The sequence below is a fragment of the Rhagoletis pomonella genome, unplaced genomic scaffold, assembly GCF_013731165.1.
Source record: "Rhagoletis pomonella isolate Grant_MI unplaced genomic scaffold, Rhpom_1.0 Rhpom_scaffold_00002, whole genome shotgun sequence".
Taxonomy (NCBI): domain Eukaryota; kingdom Metazoa; phylum Arthropoda; class Insecta; order Diptera; family Tephritidae; genus Rhagoletis; species Rhagoletis pomonella.
Window position 1 is genome coordinate 83,439,682 of NW_023458556.1, and position 13,804 is coordinate 83,453,485.

Below are 13,804 nucleotides of genomic sequence, written 5' to 3' on the forward strand. Positions count from 1 at the left end.
AAGCATATAATATTTCTCGCAAGGCATTTTTGCATTCAAGAAACAAAGCGCAACAGCCAAACACGATGTTGATTCGTTGCTTGCTCAGCGAGAGTGATGTGCTGAATTGTCGGTACCCAATACTCGGTACCCAAAAAATTTCGGTACCCAATACTTCCTTTTCGGTACCCGATACCGATTCGATACATGAAACCTTCGCTATAATTTATTATTTAAATTTTGAAAAGAATTTACTTCATAGCTATTTTATATGATATTGCCTAAAAGACCCTAAATGTACAAATCAGACGATGTTTTCGTAAAATATTAACAAGCATAATATGTACGGCAACCGCATCTCGACAATACTGCCATCACAAACACTCATCCCTTTCTTGTACTTATCGCAACAGTCCTACCAACCGCTATAGTTCTTGCGGCAACGTTGTTAGACTTTTTCAAATTCGCAATAGCTGTGGTAACTCTCTTTTCAAAGAAAATCTACGTGTGAATATTATACATTAACGTTCGAAATGGCGTCGCGTTTGAGTAAGTATTTTTACAATATTAGCTTAGAAATTACATGCTACAAATATTTAATTGCAGAAAACGAAGGTAAACGGGCGGATTATGGCAGCACTTTACAGCGGTGAATGCAGTAAGGGCAAAATGCGATTTTTGTAAAACTACTCTGTCTTACAAAGGTATGCCTATATATTTGCTCATTATTTAATAACTAAAATTATTTACAATAAATATATTACAATAATTAGGTGGAGGTACATCCAATTTACGAAAGCATCTCCTTGTTAAGCATCCATCAATTGAGTTATCGCAAACAACATCGGTAAGAAACGATGGTAAGTGTTTTATTGCATTGTAACGTTTCCATATATGTATTTATGTATTTCAAATTTAACATTGTACATAGAACATGCCACAATGGCCCCTGAACATAGTACGTCATCAGCTACAAAACAAACGAGGCTCAGCAACTACACGCAACCAAAATTATCAAAAGAAATGGTAACAGCTTTAACCCTTCGTCTAACACAAGAGCCCAGCCAGGCCTTTTCCATTTTCAAATTACAAAAAATGCTACTTTAAATATAGCTAGAGGCTTGAAATTTCAGGTAGCTTACTAAAGTTTAGTGAACTACCAATCTATAAAAAATCATGTCGGTATCATATATATAAAGCTAGATATATAGACATGTTGATTAATACATAACATTCGTAACACATAGGTCTGGCTGGACCCACATATATTCCGATGTAATTTTTACCTAAAATGAAGGGATGCAACCGTTTTTCAAAGTTTTCTTTTAAATTTTTGAATTATCATGGCAAGAGATGATTTTTACCTAAAATGAAGGAATGCAATGGAATATTACCCCATTATAATTTTACTCGCCTCCAAAGCTCTTCCATGTTACTCGGAGCTCGCTTGTGCTATGCTAATCCTCTCTTGACCACAGCGCTCAATTTTTCGATGGCGTTGAGGTCTGCGGTTTGTGTTGCCCACTGCATTACGTGAAAATTTTGCTCAAGCAGCCGGCGGTGTCGAATATTTTTAGAATCCTTGGGATCTCCGTCCTGCTGGCAAACCACTTCTTCCGCAGGGTTTGCGCTTTTGTCTACAAAGTCCGGCAAATTTGTTTGGAGGATATGTTCATTATACATTTTATATTAACCCATGGCACCAAATGCCAGCAAGTAAAATATCCCAAGCCATTAAGCTGCCACTGAAATTTTGTAAAAGTCACGATACTTGAAGTTTTTGGACTCAAAAGGTATAATATGGTCCGATGGAACGAAATTTAATTGTTTCCAAAGCGATAAAAAGGCATATTTTTGGGAAATACCTCATCAACATCTTCAAAAACACCATGCCAAGAAAAACGTCTAACATGGTGGCCAGCACAAATCCCAGACTTCAAAGCTATCGAAAAATTGAGCGCTGTGGTCAAGAGAGGATTAGCATAGCACAAGCGAGCTCCAGTAACATATAAGGGCTTTGGAGGCGAGTAAAATTATAATGGGGTAATATTCCAAGCGAAATCATAGAAAACCTAGTAGAGAGCATACCCAGACGTATGAAAATCGCTATTAAAAGCAAAGGAGTATCCACAATCCTCTTGATATATACCTCCTAAAATCTCAAAAGAGAAAAGCTCAAAACTGAGTGAAGAGAGTTGCCTTGCGTTTTTGCTGGGAAGAACTTGTTAATTTTTCTGTATACTAGGCTTTATATCTTAAATAATAAAGACAAATTGCTGAAAAGTTCAAAGCGATCCGCTTATTATTAAAAAAGTTGGTTTTGATCGCCAGTGTATTTAAATAATTAAATAAAGCAAGTAAAAAAGTCTAAGTTCGGGCGGAGCCGAACATAAAATATCCGGCGCAAGTATTAAATATATGCTTTTTCACCTTCCCGAAAGCTACCGCTAGATGGTAAGACGGGGTGTATCAATTTTGAGTAAATTAGCGTCCTTAAATTTCGAAATATTGAAGTTTCAAGCATTTCTGAAATTTACCGTTATATGAAAAGCGACCGTAATTTTAGTCCGATTTCAATTTAACGTTTTGCTTTTATGTGGCAAGCACATTAACCATACCGAGTTTGGTACAAATTGGTAGAACGGTTACCGAGATACATATATGTGATCATAAGTGGGCGGTGCCACGCCCGTCTTCCAAAATTTTACCATAAACGTATTTCTTGGTTAAGAATTGTTGCAAGCATCAATTTTGAATAAATTAGCTTTAGTATTTTCTGATTTATCGAAGATTTTGTATTTCTATAAATTACCGTTATATGGGATGTGGGCGTGGTTATTGTCCGATTTTTTAAATTTTCGGCCATTTAGTATGCTGTACCAAGGCCAACAACTGTGCCAAGTTTGGAAGAAATTGGTGCTGCGGTGACCAAGATATGCACATGTAACCATAAGTGGGCGTGGCTACGCCCATTTTCTAAAAATTTATAATATTCTTATTTTTCGTCTGAAATTTATTGCAAATATCAATTTTGAGTGAATTATCTCCAGTAGTTACTAAAATATCGCAGTTTTCGTATTTCTGATTTATCGAAGATTTTGTATTTCTATAAATTACCGTTATATGGGATGTGGGCGTGGTTATTGTCCGATTTTTCAAATTTTGGGTCATTTAGTATGCTGTATCAAGGTCAACAACTGTGCAAAGTTTGGAATAAATTGGTGCAGCGGTTACCAAGATATACACATGTAGCCCACCATAAGTGGGCGTGGCTACGCCCATTTTCCAAAAATTTATACTATTCTTATTTTTCGTCTGAAAGTTATTGTAAATATCAATTTTGAGTGAATTATCTTCAGTAGTTACTAAAATATCGCAGTTTTCGTATTTCTGGAAATTACCGTTATATGGGAAGTGGGCGTGGTTACTGTCCGATTTCGCCCATTTTCAATACCAATACCAAATTGGATTAACGGAAACCTACATACCAAATTTCGTTGAGATATATCAATTTTTGCTCGAGTTATCGTGTACACGGACGGACGGACAGACGGAGAGACAAACATGGCTTAATCGACTTCTCTATTCATTCTGAGCATTTATGTTTACATTTGTCTATATCTATCTCGATTCGTTTTGGCTGTTACAAACAACCGTTATGTGAACAAAATTAATATACCCTTGTGCACAAGTGCGCTCGGGTATAAAAAGAAAGCCCTTAAATTAAGTAAATATTTGAATAAAATACAATAAATAAGTTAAACTGAACAAATGTTGCACATAATTTCTACTTCTGTATACAATTTGCATATGGGTCCAGCCAGACTCGTGCGTACCGAATGTGCTAATCGAAACATGTGTCTGACGGAGAGTTAAATAAGAAGCTACTGCAAATGATAGTGAAAGACTTTCAACCGTTCTCCATTGTCGAGGACGTTGGCTTTAAAAACTTCATCAGTGAGCTGAATCCCTCTTATCATATTCCATCTCGCACATTTTTAACGAAGAAACTGTTGCCACAAGTTTATGAAGAGCGCGTAAATGAGGTGAAGCAAATTTTGTCAGAAGCCAATTTCGTATGCCTCACCACAGATGCATGGACATCTTTAACAAGTGAAAGTTTTGTATCGCTTACAGCTCATTTTATATCCAACATTTGGCAGCAAAAAAAGTTTGGTTTTAAATTGTTTTAGAATGAATGAACGCCACACTGCCATTAATTTGCGAAATGTTTTAATAGATTCAGTAACTGATTGGAATATCAGTCAGAAAATTTGCGCAGTTGCGTCCGAAAACGCAGCTTATGTCATTGCTGCCATTAGACTTACCGGGTGGCGGAGCATACCTTGCGAGATAAATGTCGTTCAATTGTAGAATATTTTCATAGAAGTATAGTGCCTGCAAATAAATTAAAGGAAATACAGACCACAATGAATAAACCCCAATTAAAACTAAAAATGGAAGTACAAACCAGATGGAATTCTACATTCCATATGATTCAAAGGTGTATTGAAGTTCAGGAGCCTCTTGAGGCAACTATCGGTGTGCTGCATAACCCCATATGTATTTTAGCGGCAAATGAGTGGGAGGTTTTGAATGAGATTTCTCAACTATTAAAGCCTTTTGAAGATTTGACAATGGAAATGAGCGCTGAACAGTACGTTACTGTGTCAAAAGTAATTATGTTAATTCGAGGGTTGCAATCGTTTTTAAACAACAAGTTAAATCTGTTACAAACAGATACAGGCCGTATATTTGCTGAAAAAATTAATATCCAACATAGGTAAACGGTTTCTTCGCTTTGAGCATAATATAATTTTATCAGTTTCAGCCATCGTAGATCCAAGGTTCAAGAAAAATGCTTTTACGGACAAAGAAGCTTTTCAGACCTGTAAAGACAGCCTCATCCGATTAATCGAGAACAAGAATGTTTCAAACAATGAGGCCACCATTAGTGATATCCGAGTAAATTTAAACAGCGGCCCCTTATGGACTGACTTTGATCGCCGTGTTCAAGGAAACACTAATAGTTATTCTAAAGCTATTATTGAAATTGACCAATATTTAAATGAAAAGCTTTTAGATCTCAAATCAGATCCACTAAAATGGTGGAATGAAAAAAAAGATTTCTACCCCAGATTGGCAGAGATGGCAAAAGAGTTCCTTTGCATTGTGGCGACGTCAGTTCCAAGCGAGCGTATATTTTCAAAAGCGGGGCAAATATTAACCGAGCGAAGAAATCGTTTAGATCCTAATAATGTGGAAAAATTAATTTTTTTAAACAAAAACTAAGTCTTTGTTTTAACGTTTTAAACATTCATAGAAACTTAAACGATCTCCATGTGTGCCTGATTGTTATTTGATATTATTTAAAAAAAACCTTTGTATTATTAGTTTGTTGTAAATACGAACGGAAAAGTGTACTTAAATATGATTATCTTAACACAGGACACAAAAATGTATATATTTAAAAATAAATGTATGTATAAAAACATTTCTTGAATATACGTATATGTGCACATACATAAAATATATAGTAAATGTACTTCATTTTTTATTTAAATTCGGCTTGTTATATTCTTGGAACAAGTGCAAGTAAGGTTTAAGGAGATGTCTGGAAGAAGTTTTAGAAAAGCCCCTTTTCTTGAAAATGTCTATGCATTTATGATTTTAACAATTTTAAAAGCTATATAGGCAATACATTCGTATTTTGATACGTGGGGCTCCCCTGAACTACTTTTATTTTATATATTTGGCTGTTGTGTGGTCTTATAAGAAATCTAAACATTTCGGTACCGAGTATCGAAAGTATTGGATACTTTTCAAATCGGTACCGAGTATCGATCAATACTTAAAAGTATCGACTCAGCACATCACTACTCAGCGACGACTAAACGAAAGAGCGTAACAAATGCGTGTGATGAGAGCTTGTACAATTGTACTATGGCTAGCCGACGATTGATCTAATGTATGAAGTCGTTCAGAAGACGCATAACGATCACTGATTTTTTTTTTTAGCAACGGTTGCGCTCAACTGCTCCGCCTTCTGAACCTACCCATTGCTAGCTTTTTATACCTTTCATGAGCATGAAATGGTATTATAACTTTGGTCCGATGTTTGTAAGTACCAGAACAAAAAGAGATAGACCCATGAAAATGTATACTTATATGATCAGAACGTCGAGCTGAGTTGATTTAGCCATGTCCGTCTGTCCGTCTGTCTGTCTGTTTGTATGCAATCTAGTCTCTCAGTTTTAGAGATATCCGGATCAAATTTGGTAGGTGTGTGTATTTTTATAATGTATTAATCATTTGTCGGAACCGGAAGAATCGGACCACTATAACATATAGCTCCCATACAACTGATTGTTCAGATATGAGATTTTTCATTATAACTTCTCCATTTATGCAGCTACGAACATGAAATTTTGCAATACTTGCACCCATTATCAACAGAATACTTACAGTGAAAATTACAAAGATCGGGTCACTATAACCTATAGCTCCCATACAACTGATTGTTCAGATATGAGGTCTTTTATCATAACTCCTCCATTTATGCAGCTAGGAACATGAAATTTCGCACCATTTTCACTCATTATTAACAGAATACCTACAGTGAAAATAACAAGGATCGGATGACTACAACATATATCTTCCATATATCTGATTGTTCAGATATGGGATTTTACTGTAAAACTCCTTTAGTTGAACAGCTAAAACCGATAAATTTCGTAAAATATTTTATAAATAATAATACAAAGTCTACTGAGAAAATCGTCAAAATCTATGCTGTATAAGCTTTATCTCCTATAGCACTGATTGTTAAGATACCAGTTTTTGCCATATATCTCCTTTATGTACGAAACTAAACCCAATAAATTGAGTTACCGGTTTACATACCGATCACATAGCGGTGAAAATCACTTAGATTGGTGTCATATAAAGTATATCTTCCATACCTCTGATTGTTTAGATGCGATTTTTTATATAAGTATGTAACTCCTCTATCGATGTATGCAGATGTATTCAAAAGCAGTAATCTGTCAAAGTAAAATTCGCAGATGTTCATGAAAGGTATGAAGCCTTCGGCATAGCCGAAGACAGCGCTGCTCTTACTTGTTTTTTGATAACACTGTGCGACAGCTCAAATCGGTATTGAGTAAAACCAAATGCAAGAGATAGTTTTTGAATTTCATTGAGTTTTTTTTAATAAATACAAAAATTAGAGGTGTATGAATGGCGAAAGAAAAACTTTATCCGATTTTTTTAAATCGAAACTACATTTTTACATATGTACATGCATACATGAATATATTTAATATGAAATTGAAATTTTCACATCAATTTGCGGAATCTTCAAACCCATGGTTTCAATTGTTCGCATTTCGTCAGGGTTTTCCCTACAACTTGGTTTTGCTGCAGTGAAGCGACAGAGCAAGTGACGAGAAAAAAATATATGCGGACACTTATATATGTATCTACGCACATACGTATCTATGCACATACGTACATATCTATACACATATGTATCTATTAGAGTCCAGCGCAAGTGTATTTGCCGCATTTCGTTCAATAAGTACTACTTGCATTGTACTCTACTCCCAACACATTGTTACTATTTTTCCGCATACATACCCTACTTGGCGTTGAGAGAGTAAATACTTGACGTACTTGCTATTACTCCACCAAAGTACGTACTCTACTTTCTCTCATCGCGTACGCGAGATATTTGCTGCTGCCAAAAGGGAGTAGCAAATCTACTCTCTGTATACTTGTAGTACGGTAAGTACTTGCGTATAAAATTTCAATTCTGGTTGTTAGCCTACTAGTTGATATCGTTTGCGGCGCTGGTCAGTGAAATTGAAAGAGTAAAAATAGAATATGGAATTTGACGATGTAAGGAAATGTTTACGGCCTTATTTATAAAAAATAACGTAGATTTAGACAGTTGTTTAATGTGACATTTTCATAAAACTTTTGTATTCAAGCAGCTTTTTAAATCTATGTATGTATGTACTTAAATTTTTATGAAAGTATTATTTCTCGTTTCTAATTTTCTATAAAACTATTTGCAGTCATTAACGAACAAATAAGTTGTCGACAACAATAACTTAAGCAATGCTGCTATACGAAATAAAATTATTAGTGGCAAATCAAAATTTTGAAAAGTGCCGATTTTCACATTCGATAGTTGGACATGGTAGCGACGAGATGTACGAGCATTTTTTTCTTAAGAGCTGCATACTGATTTAAGAAATTTGTTATAGAAGCAAATTTATTTTCTATTTATTGTGCGTAATTTTATATGAATTTTTAGTTTTTCTTGAGAGCCTTTACAAATAAAAAAAAAATTTCGGAATATGTACATATGTACATACATACGCAGCCATATAACTTGATTTCAAGAGAAACGAATTTTCATTGGGCACGTTCAGAAGGCGCAACAGCTCAGTAACTGGTGCGATTGCACCTTCTGAACGCGTTGTTGCGTACTTCTGATCAACTGAATAGTTGCGTGTTAGATGATCGTAATATTTTTCTGATCATTTGAGACAACATGTTGGTGTGTATCTTTGAGAGTTGAATTTGACAGCTAATGTATGAAGTCGTTCAGAAGACGCATAACGATCACTGATTTTTTTTAGCAACGGTTGCGCCTCCTGAACCTACCCATTGATAACTTTTTTTTTTTTTTGATAACACTGCGACAGATCAAATTGGTATTGAGTAAAGCCAAATGCAAGATAAGAGTTTTTGAATTTCATTGAGTTTTTTTAATAAATACTAAAATTAGAGGTGTATGAATGGCGAAAGGAAATCTTTATCCGATTTTTTTAAATCGAAACTACATTTTTACATATGTATGTACATATGTACATGCATACATAAATATATTTAATATGAAATTGAGACTTTCACATCAATTTGCGCTATCTTCAAACCCATGGTTTCAATTGTACGCATACCGTCAGGGTTTTCCCCACAACTTGGTTTTGCTGCAGTGAAGCGACAGAACAAGTGACAAGAAAAAATATATGCGGACACTTACATATACATATACATATGTATCTATGCACATATGTATGTATCTATGAACATCCGTATCTATGCACATATGTACATACATATGTACTTAGCAATGTATATCAGCATTTTAGTTGAAAGTACGTTTTGCTCGTCGCTCTCTTCATCGCTCCACTACATTTCTGTCCTTAGTTTTATTCAGATACCACAAATGCGCGATCCAGAAAATTCTTCTATCATTCTTGCCACAAATGTATGTTTTCTTCGAAAATACTCAAGTACTACCAGTAGAGTACTCTACTCTCAAATACCTTTTACTCGCAGTAGTTGCGGAAGGCAAAGTAAATACTCTACGCGTCTTGCTATTGATCGGTAGTTTACGTACGCTTGCAGAAACTGGTTTATGCTTACTCACACTTGACCCGAACGATGAGAGTAAAGGAGGGAAAGTATTTGCGCGGCGATCGGATGTCTTGTTAGGCCCTTTAAATGGAATTGCTCAGGAGTTTAGTATCTATGCAGATACATACATATCGCACACCGTCTTCAAACGAGTCACAACTCAAAATAATACGTTTGTCAGAAAATACGAAAAACTATTTGTTAGCACATGATAATCATATGGGCAAGGGCTACTTTACCTTAGGTTTTTTTTTTTAACAAATTATAACAAAATTTGCTCCAGATTTTGCTGAAAGGTAAAGAGAGACATTTTGAGCGCATAATCTCAAAAATGCCAAATTTTGAGTTGTGACTCTTTTGAAGACGGTGTGCGATATGTACCTAGGTATGTATATCAGCATTTTAGTTGAAAGTACGTTTTTCTCGTCGCTCTCTTCATCGCTCCACTACATTCCTGTCCTTAGTTTTATTCAGATACCACAAATGTATGTTTTCTTCGAAAATACTCAAGTACTACCAGTAGTACTCTACTGTCAAATACCTTTTACTCGCAGTAGTTGCGGAAGGCAAAGTAAATACTCTACGCGTCTTGCTATTGATCGGTAGTTTACGTACGCTTGCAGAAACTGGTTTATGCTTACTCACAATTGACCATGGTTGCCACTCGCCAAAATTTTTGTCTACAAAAATCTCTTAAGAAAAGTTACCAAAAGTTACCAAATCTTCACTTCTTCACTGAGAAAAAAATATATGTACTGAATAAAACTGCTATATTTCACAACAAATGTGTATATACTTACAGCCGGTTTCTGTGACTTAATAAATTCAATATTTTTATAATTTGTCAATTCTTGATTATTTATCAAGAACTCCCAGTTATAGCACAGAAGTGTAAATCTATTTTCTTGATAAATTATCAAGATTGAAAATGCTATTTGCAATTATAATAACTTTTTTTTTATTAGAAAATATTTTTCATACAAGTAATTGTTGCATGTGCCGTGTCATTTTCGTTGTAGATGTTTCCGACAGGGTAGGAGTATGATGTAATGTGGAATGATTTTCCATCATCCCTTGTCAAATTTGGTTTGGAGATAAACCGGTTTCGACGTTGTGCCAATTTCAGTATCATTTTTCGTTCGACATGTGCCAATATTTGCGACTCACGGAATAATGGCACCGGCACAAAAAAAAAGATGCGGGTGCTTTTAACCGTCCGTTTGACTCGTACAAAATTTCGAGTAAATTGCGAAAATTGCAAATTTTTTTGCTATTTTTTCGCTTTTTCATAACTTAGTGTACGTGTCAAACGGACCTCAGATTTTAATTCAGTGGGTCGAAATACATGTCGGTAGGTGGGTCTAGTAAAAAGCACGCGACATTTTTTTTTTGTGCCGGAATAATCAAAACGATTTATGGACCTTACCGAAAATTGCCAGATGGCCACTATTAAAATGTGAGATGGTAGAATTCAAAATTTATCGCAAAAATTCGAAAGTTGTTTTAGTTGTTGTGAGATGACTCTCATTATATCGAAGTAATTTTGGAGAAGTGTCGGTAGTGCTGCCACTGAAACTCGAAGGGCTTTTATAATTACACACATGCAAAACATAGTTCATTTCTTTCTATTAATGCAAATAGATATTTATGGCTCTATTGTGTATGGCGACTAATAGTCGATGGGCAACCTTATACTAAAATTCGCGTTACGTATGGCTACTGGCTACTAACTGTCGGCTACTGAGTCTAGTAGCGGAATTTTCGGTTCCCCGCTATCGACGATTTTGTTATTAGTTCACAAAAATTGTTCAACACATTGGAGCAAAGTTGCCAATTACTTGGAAAAGTTCATGTTAAAAAAGTAAATTCGGATGTTTTCTGAGCTTTTCTATATACTGATACTCACGATCCAGAAAATAAAGGTCGCGTCATTCGCGGACCGCTAACCCTCTCTTCGTCGATTTGACAGCATCCACCCATTCGCTGGCGTCACACAATACTTTTGTTTACATTTTCTGGTTCGTGACGTTTTAGGTTATTTCAACTTTACAAATTTACAAATTGTGAAAACTGATAAAAAAAAGTTATAAATTAAAGAAAAAAATGAGGTGTGCAGTGGTTAATTGTGCTAGTGTAAGTGCCAAAGGATCTGGGTGCGCTTTTTTTACTTTTCCGGCCGACATTGAGTTGGTGGAAAAGTGGATCCAGTTCTGCCGGAGACCAACGATTTTCAACGCCCGAACCAGCGTCATCTGTGTAAAACACTTCACCACTGATGACTTCGAGAACGAGCTTCAATATAAAATGGGTAAGTTATACTATTTAATTCGCCAATAAACGCTTATTGGAATTCGTGAGGATGGTGTGACTCAGGAGTAAATTTCACGAAAGGTAGCCGCCCTCATCGTAAATATGAAACCCCCCGGAAGCTTATATTTTTCACTTTTCATTAATACTGCTTTTTATTAAAAGAAATGTTTTAAATTGTGTTAGGCTACGCTAAAAAGCGTAAACTAAAGCGGGGCGTTATGCCGACAATTTTCAAACCTGCTGCGGAAATACCAGATGCTGACAAGGAAGCCCAGCAGCAAGTGAACAAAACCATTGTGAGCGATCTACATTGCGATAATGCATTGAAGATGATGTTTGATGAGATCAAATCTCGCTTCGATGTAAAGTATGTACTAACATATCGCCTCAACCAAGATGTCTTGTAAAACTTCTTTGGTGTGATTCGTTCCCAAGGTGGGTTGCATGATCACCCGGAGCAGCAGGAGTTTAAGTACCGCCTCAGACTTTATCTGCTTGGCCACAACAAAGGCGTTTTGTCAGACTCTGCGAATGTAGAGGAGGATGATACGCCGGACTTGGAAATGACGCAAGCCCCACTCACAGGTTCTTCGAAAATTGTATTCTCCAATTAAAATATATTATATGACATATTATATTCTATTATATTATTATATTATATTATATTATCATATTATATTATACGACATATTATATTATCAGGTATATTCCTGCAAAATTTGCAAGAAGGCCCGGAACTATGGCCGGTTGAAGAAGCTGAGTTCAGCGACTTGGAGCATGATGGCCTCGAGCATTTAGCCGGGTATATTTGTCACAGACTGCAGGATGACATCCCCAGCACATCGCTCAGGAGCAATGACGACCCGTCGTTTTCATGCGCAAGTCACCAGCTCTGCAATGATGGACCAAATGCGTCACTTAGAGTCAATGTTTCAAGCAATGAATGAAGATGGCTTGCTTATTACAAACTACTTTGAAAAGAAACACATTGAGCAAGCCTCGAATATCCATTGCGATATTAAAGTAAAAAAATTATTTTTCAGGGCAAGAATGTTCTTTAAAATAAGAAAACTAAACAAAGAACTTATAGAAAATGCCCACAGTAAAAAAAGAAAATATAAAAAAATACTGACTTAAGTGCATTTGGTACCATCAACAAATAAGCAAGGTATGCAGCAGGCCTGGTAAGTGAATAAATGTTATAATTTTATATAAATAAAATGACATAGTGAGCTATAAATTTACATATTGCAAAAACATTACCAAAATTCTTTTCTTGCTAGCTTTAGGGTCAACATCAACATCTGGAGTAAGTGCACTCATGTGATCAGAAGTGAAATATACCTAAGATGAATGCGTAGAATGCCTCCCGTAAGGAAATGGTTCATTAATTGCATAGCAATATAAATTCATTTAATTACAGGTAAATGCTCTTGATACACCAAAAGGCCCTGTTCAGGGCCGCCACGAATTGCTAAAGTGATCAAATTTTTTGCAAACATTAGCTTCCCTGTGTTTTTATACATAAAGGGCCCTTTTCAGGGCCGCAAAGAATTTACAAAGGGATCAAATGCTTTATATAAGCTTATCTGGGTCTACATACACAATACCATATATACGCAAAAGGCCCTTTTCAGGGCCGCAAAAAATTAACAAAGAGATCAATATTTTGACTGTCGTGATAACGAATAAGAAATGTACATATGAGTAGTCCACTTGCAAACAGCGTTATGTGATGTTATAATTGTTGCGGTCACACTGATTTTAAACCGGTTGGTGTTCGCGAATGCGACCCTGAACTGCCTTTCCGAGTGCACCCCAATCATATGGAGTTTGACGTTTAGCTTTGTGAAGAGAATTCGCTTAGGAAGGAAAAATTTCTATCAAGTTCCTTCTTTTTTCCTGCGGCCGTACTGGGAGTTGGACGGAATCAAGAAGACACTACTAAGTCCGAAGCGAAGAGCAAATTCCGTGGAAAAAACTACCACGTGGTCGAAGGTGAGACGACGCCATTAACCCAAGGTGAACAGATTTTGGCACAGGCAAGTTCTGCAGGTGCAAGTGTCGTGTTGGCCTAGCGATTTTT

The 13,804-nt window shown here is 35.9% G+C and overlaps 1 protein-coding gene across 1 annotated transcript; it reads left to right on the forward strand.

Moving 5' to 3' along the window:
* The first annotated feature begins 622 nt into the window (after positions 1 to 622).
* Positions 623 to 4,270, forward strand: LOC118734748 (zinc finger BED domain-containing protein 1-like). The gene is made up of 4 exons (XM_036464443.1): positions 623 to 683; positions 753 to 839; positions 911 to 1,014; positions 3,852 to 4,270. Exons 3-4 carry the CDS (start codon positions 922 to 924, stop codon positions 4,170 to 4,172), a joined length of 414 nt encoding a protein of 137 aa, XP_036320336.1. The 5' UTR covers positions 623 to 683; positions 753 to 839; positions 911 to 921; the 3' UTR covers positions 4,173 to 4,270.
* The last annotated feature ends 9,534 nt before the right edge of the window (positions 4,271 to 13,804 follow it).

Coding starts and splice junctions, on each gene's coding strand:
- LOC118734748 (XM_036464443.1), top strand. CDS start 922: ATGGCCCCTGAACATAGTACGTCATCAGCTACAAAACAAACGAGGCTC. Junction 1,015..3,851: donor CAAAAGAAATGGTAACAGCT/TTAACCCTTCGT, acceptor TCTGACGGAGAG/TTAAATAAGAAGCTACTGCA.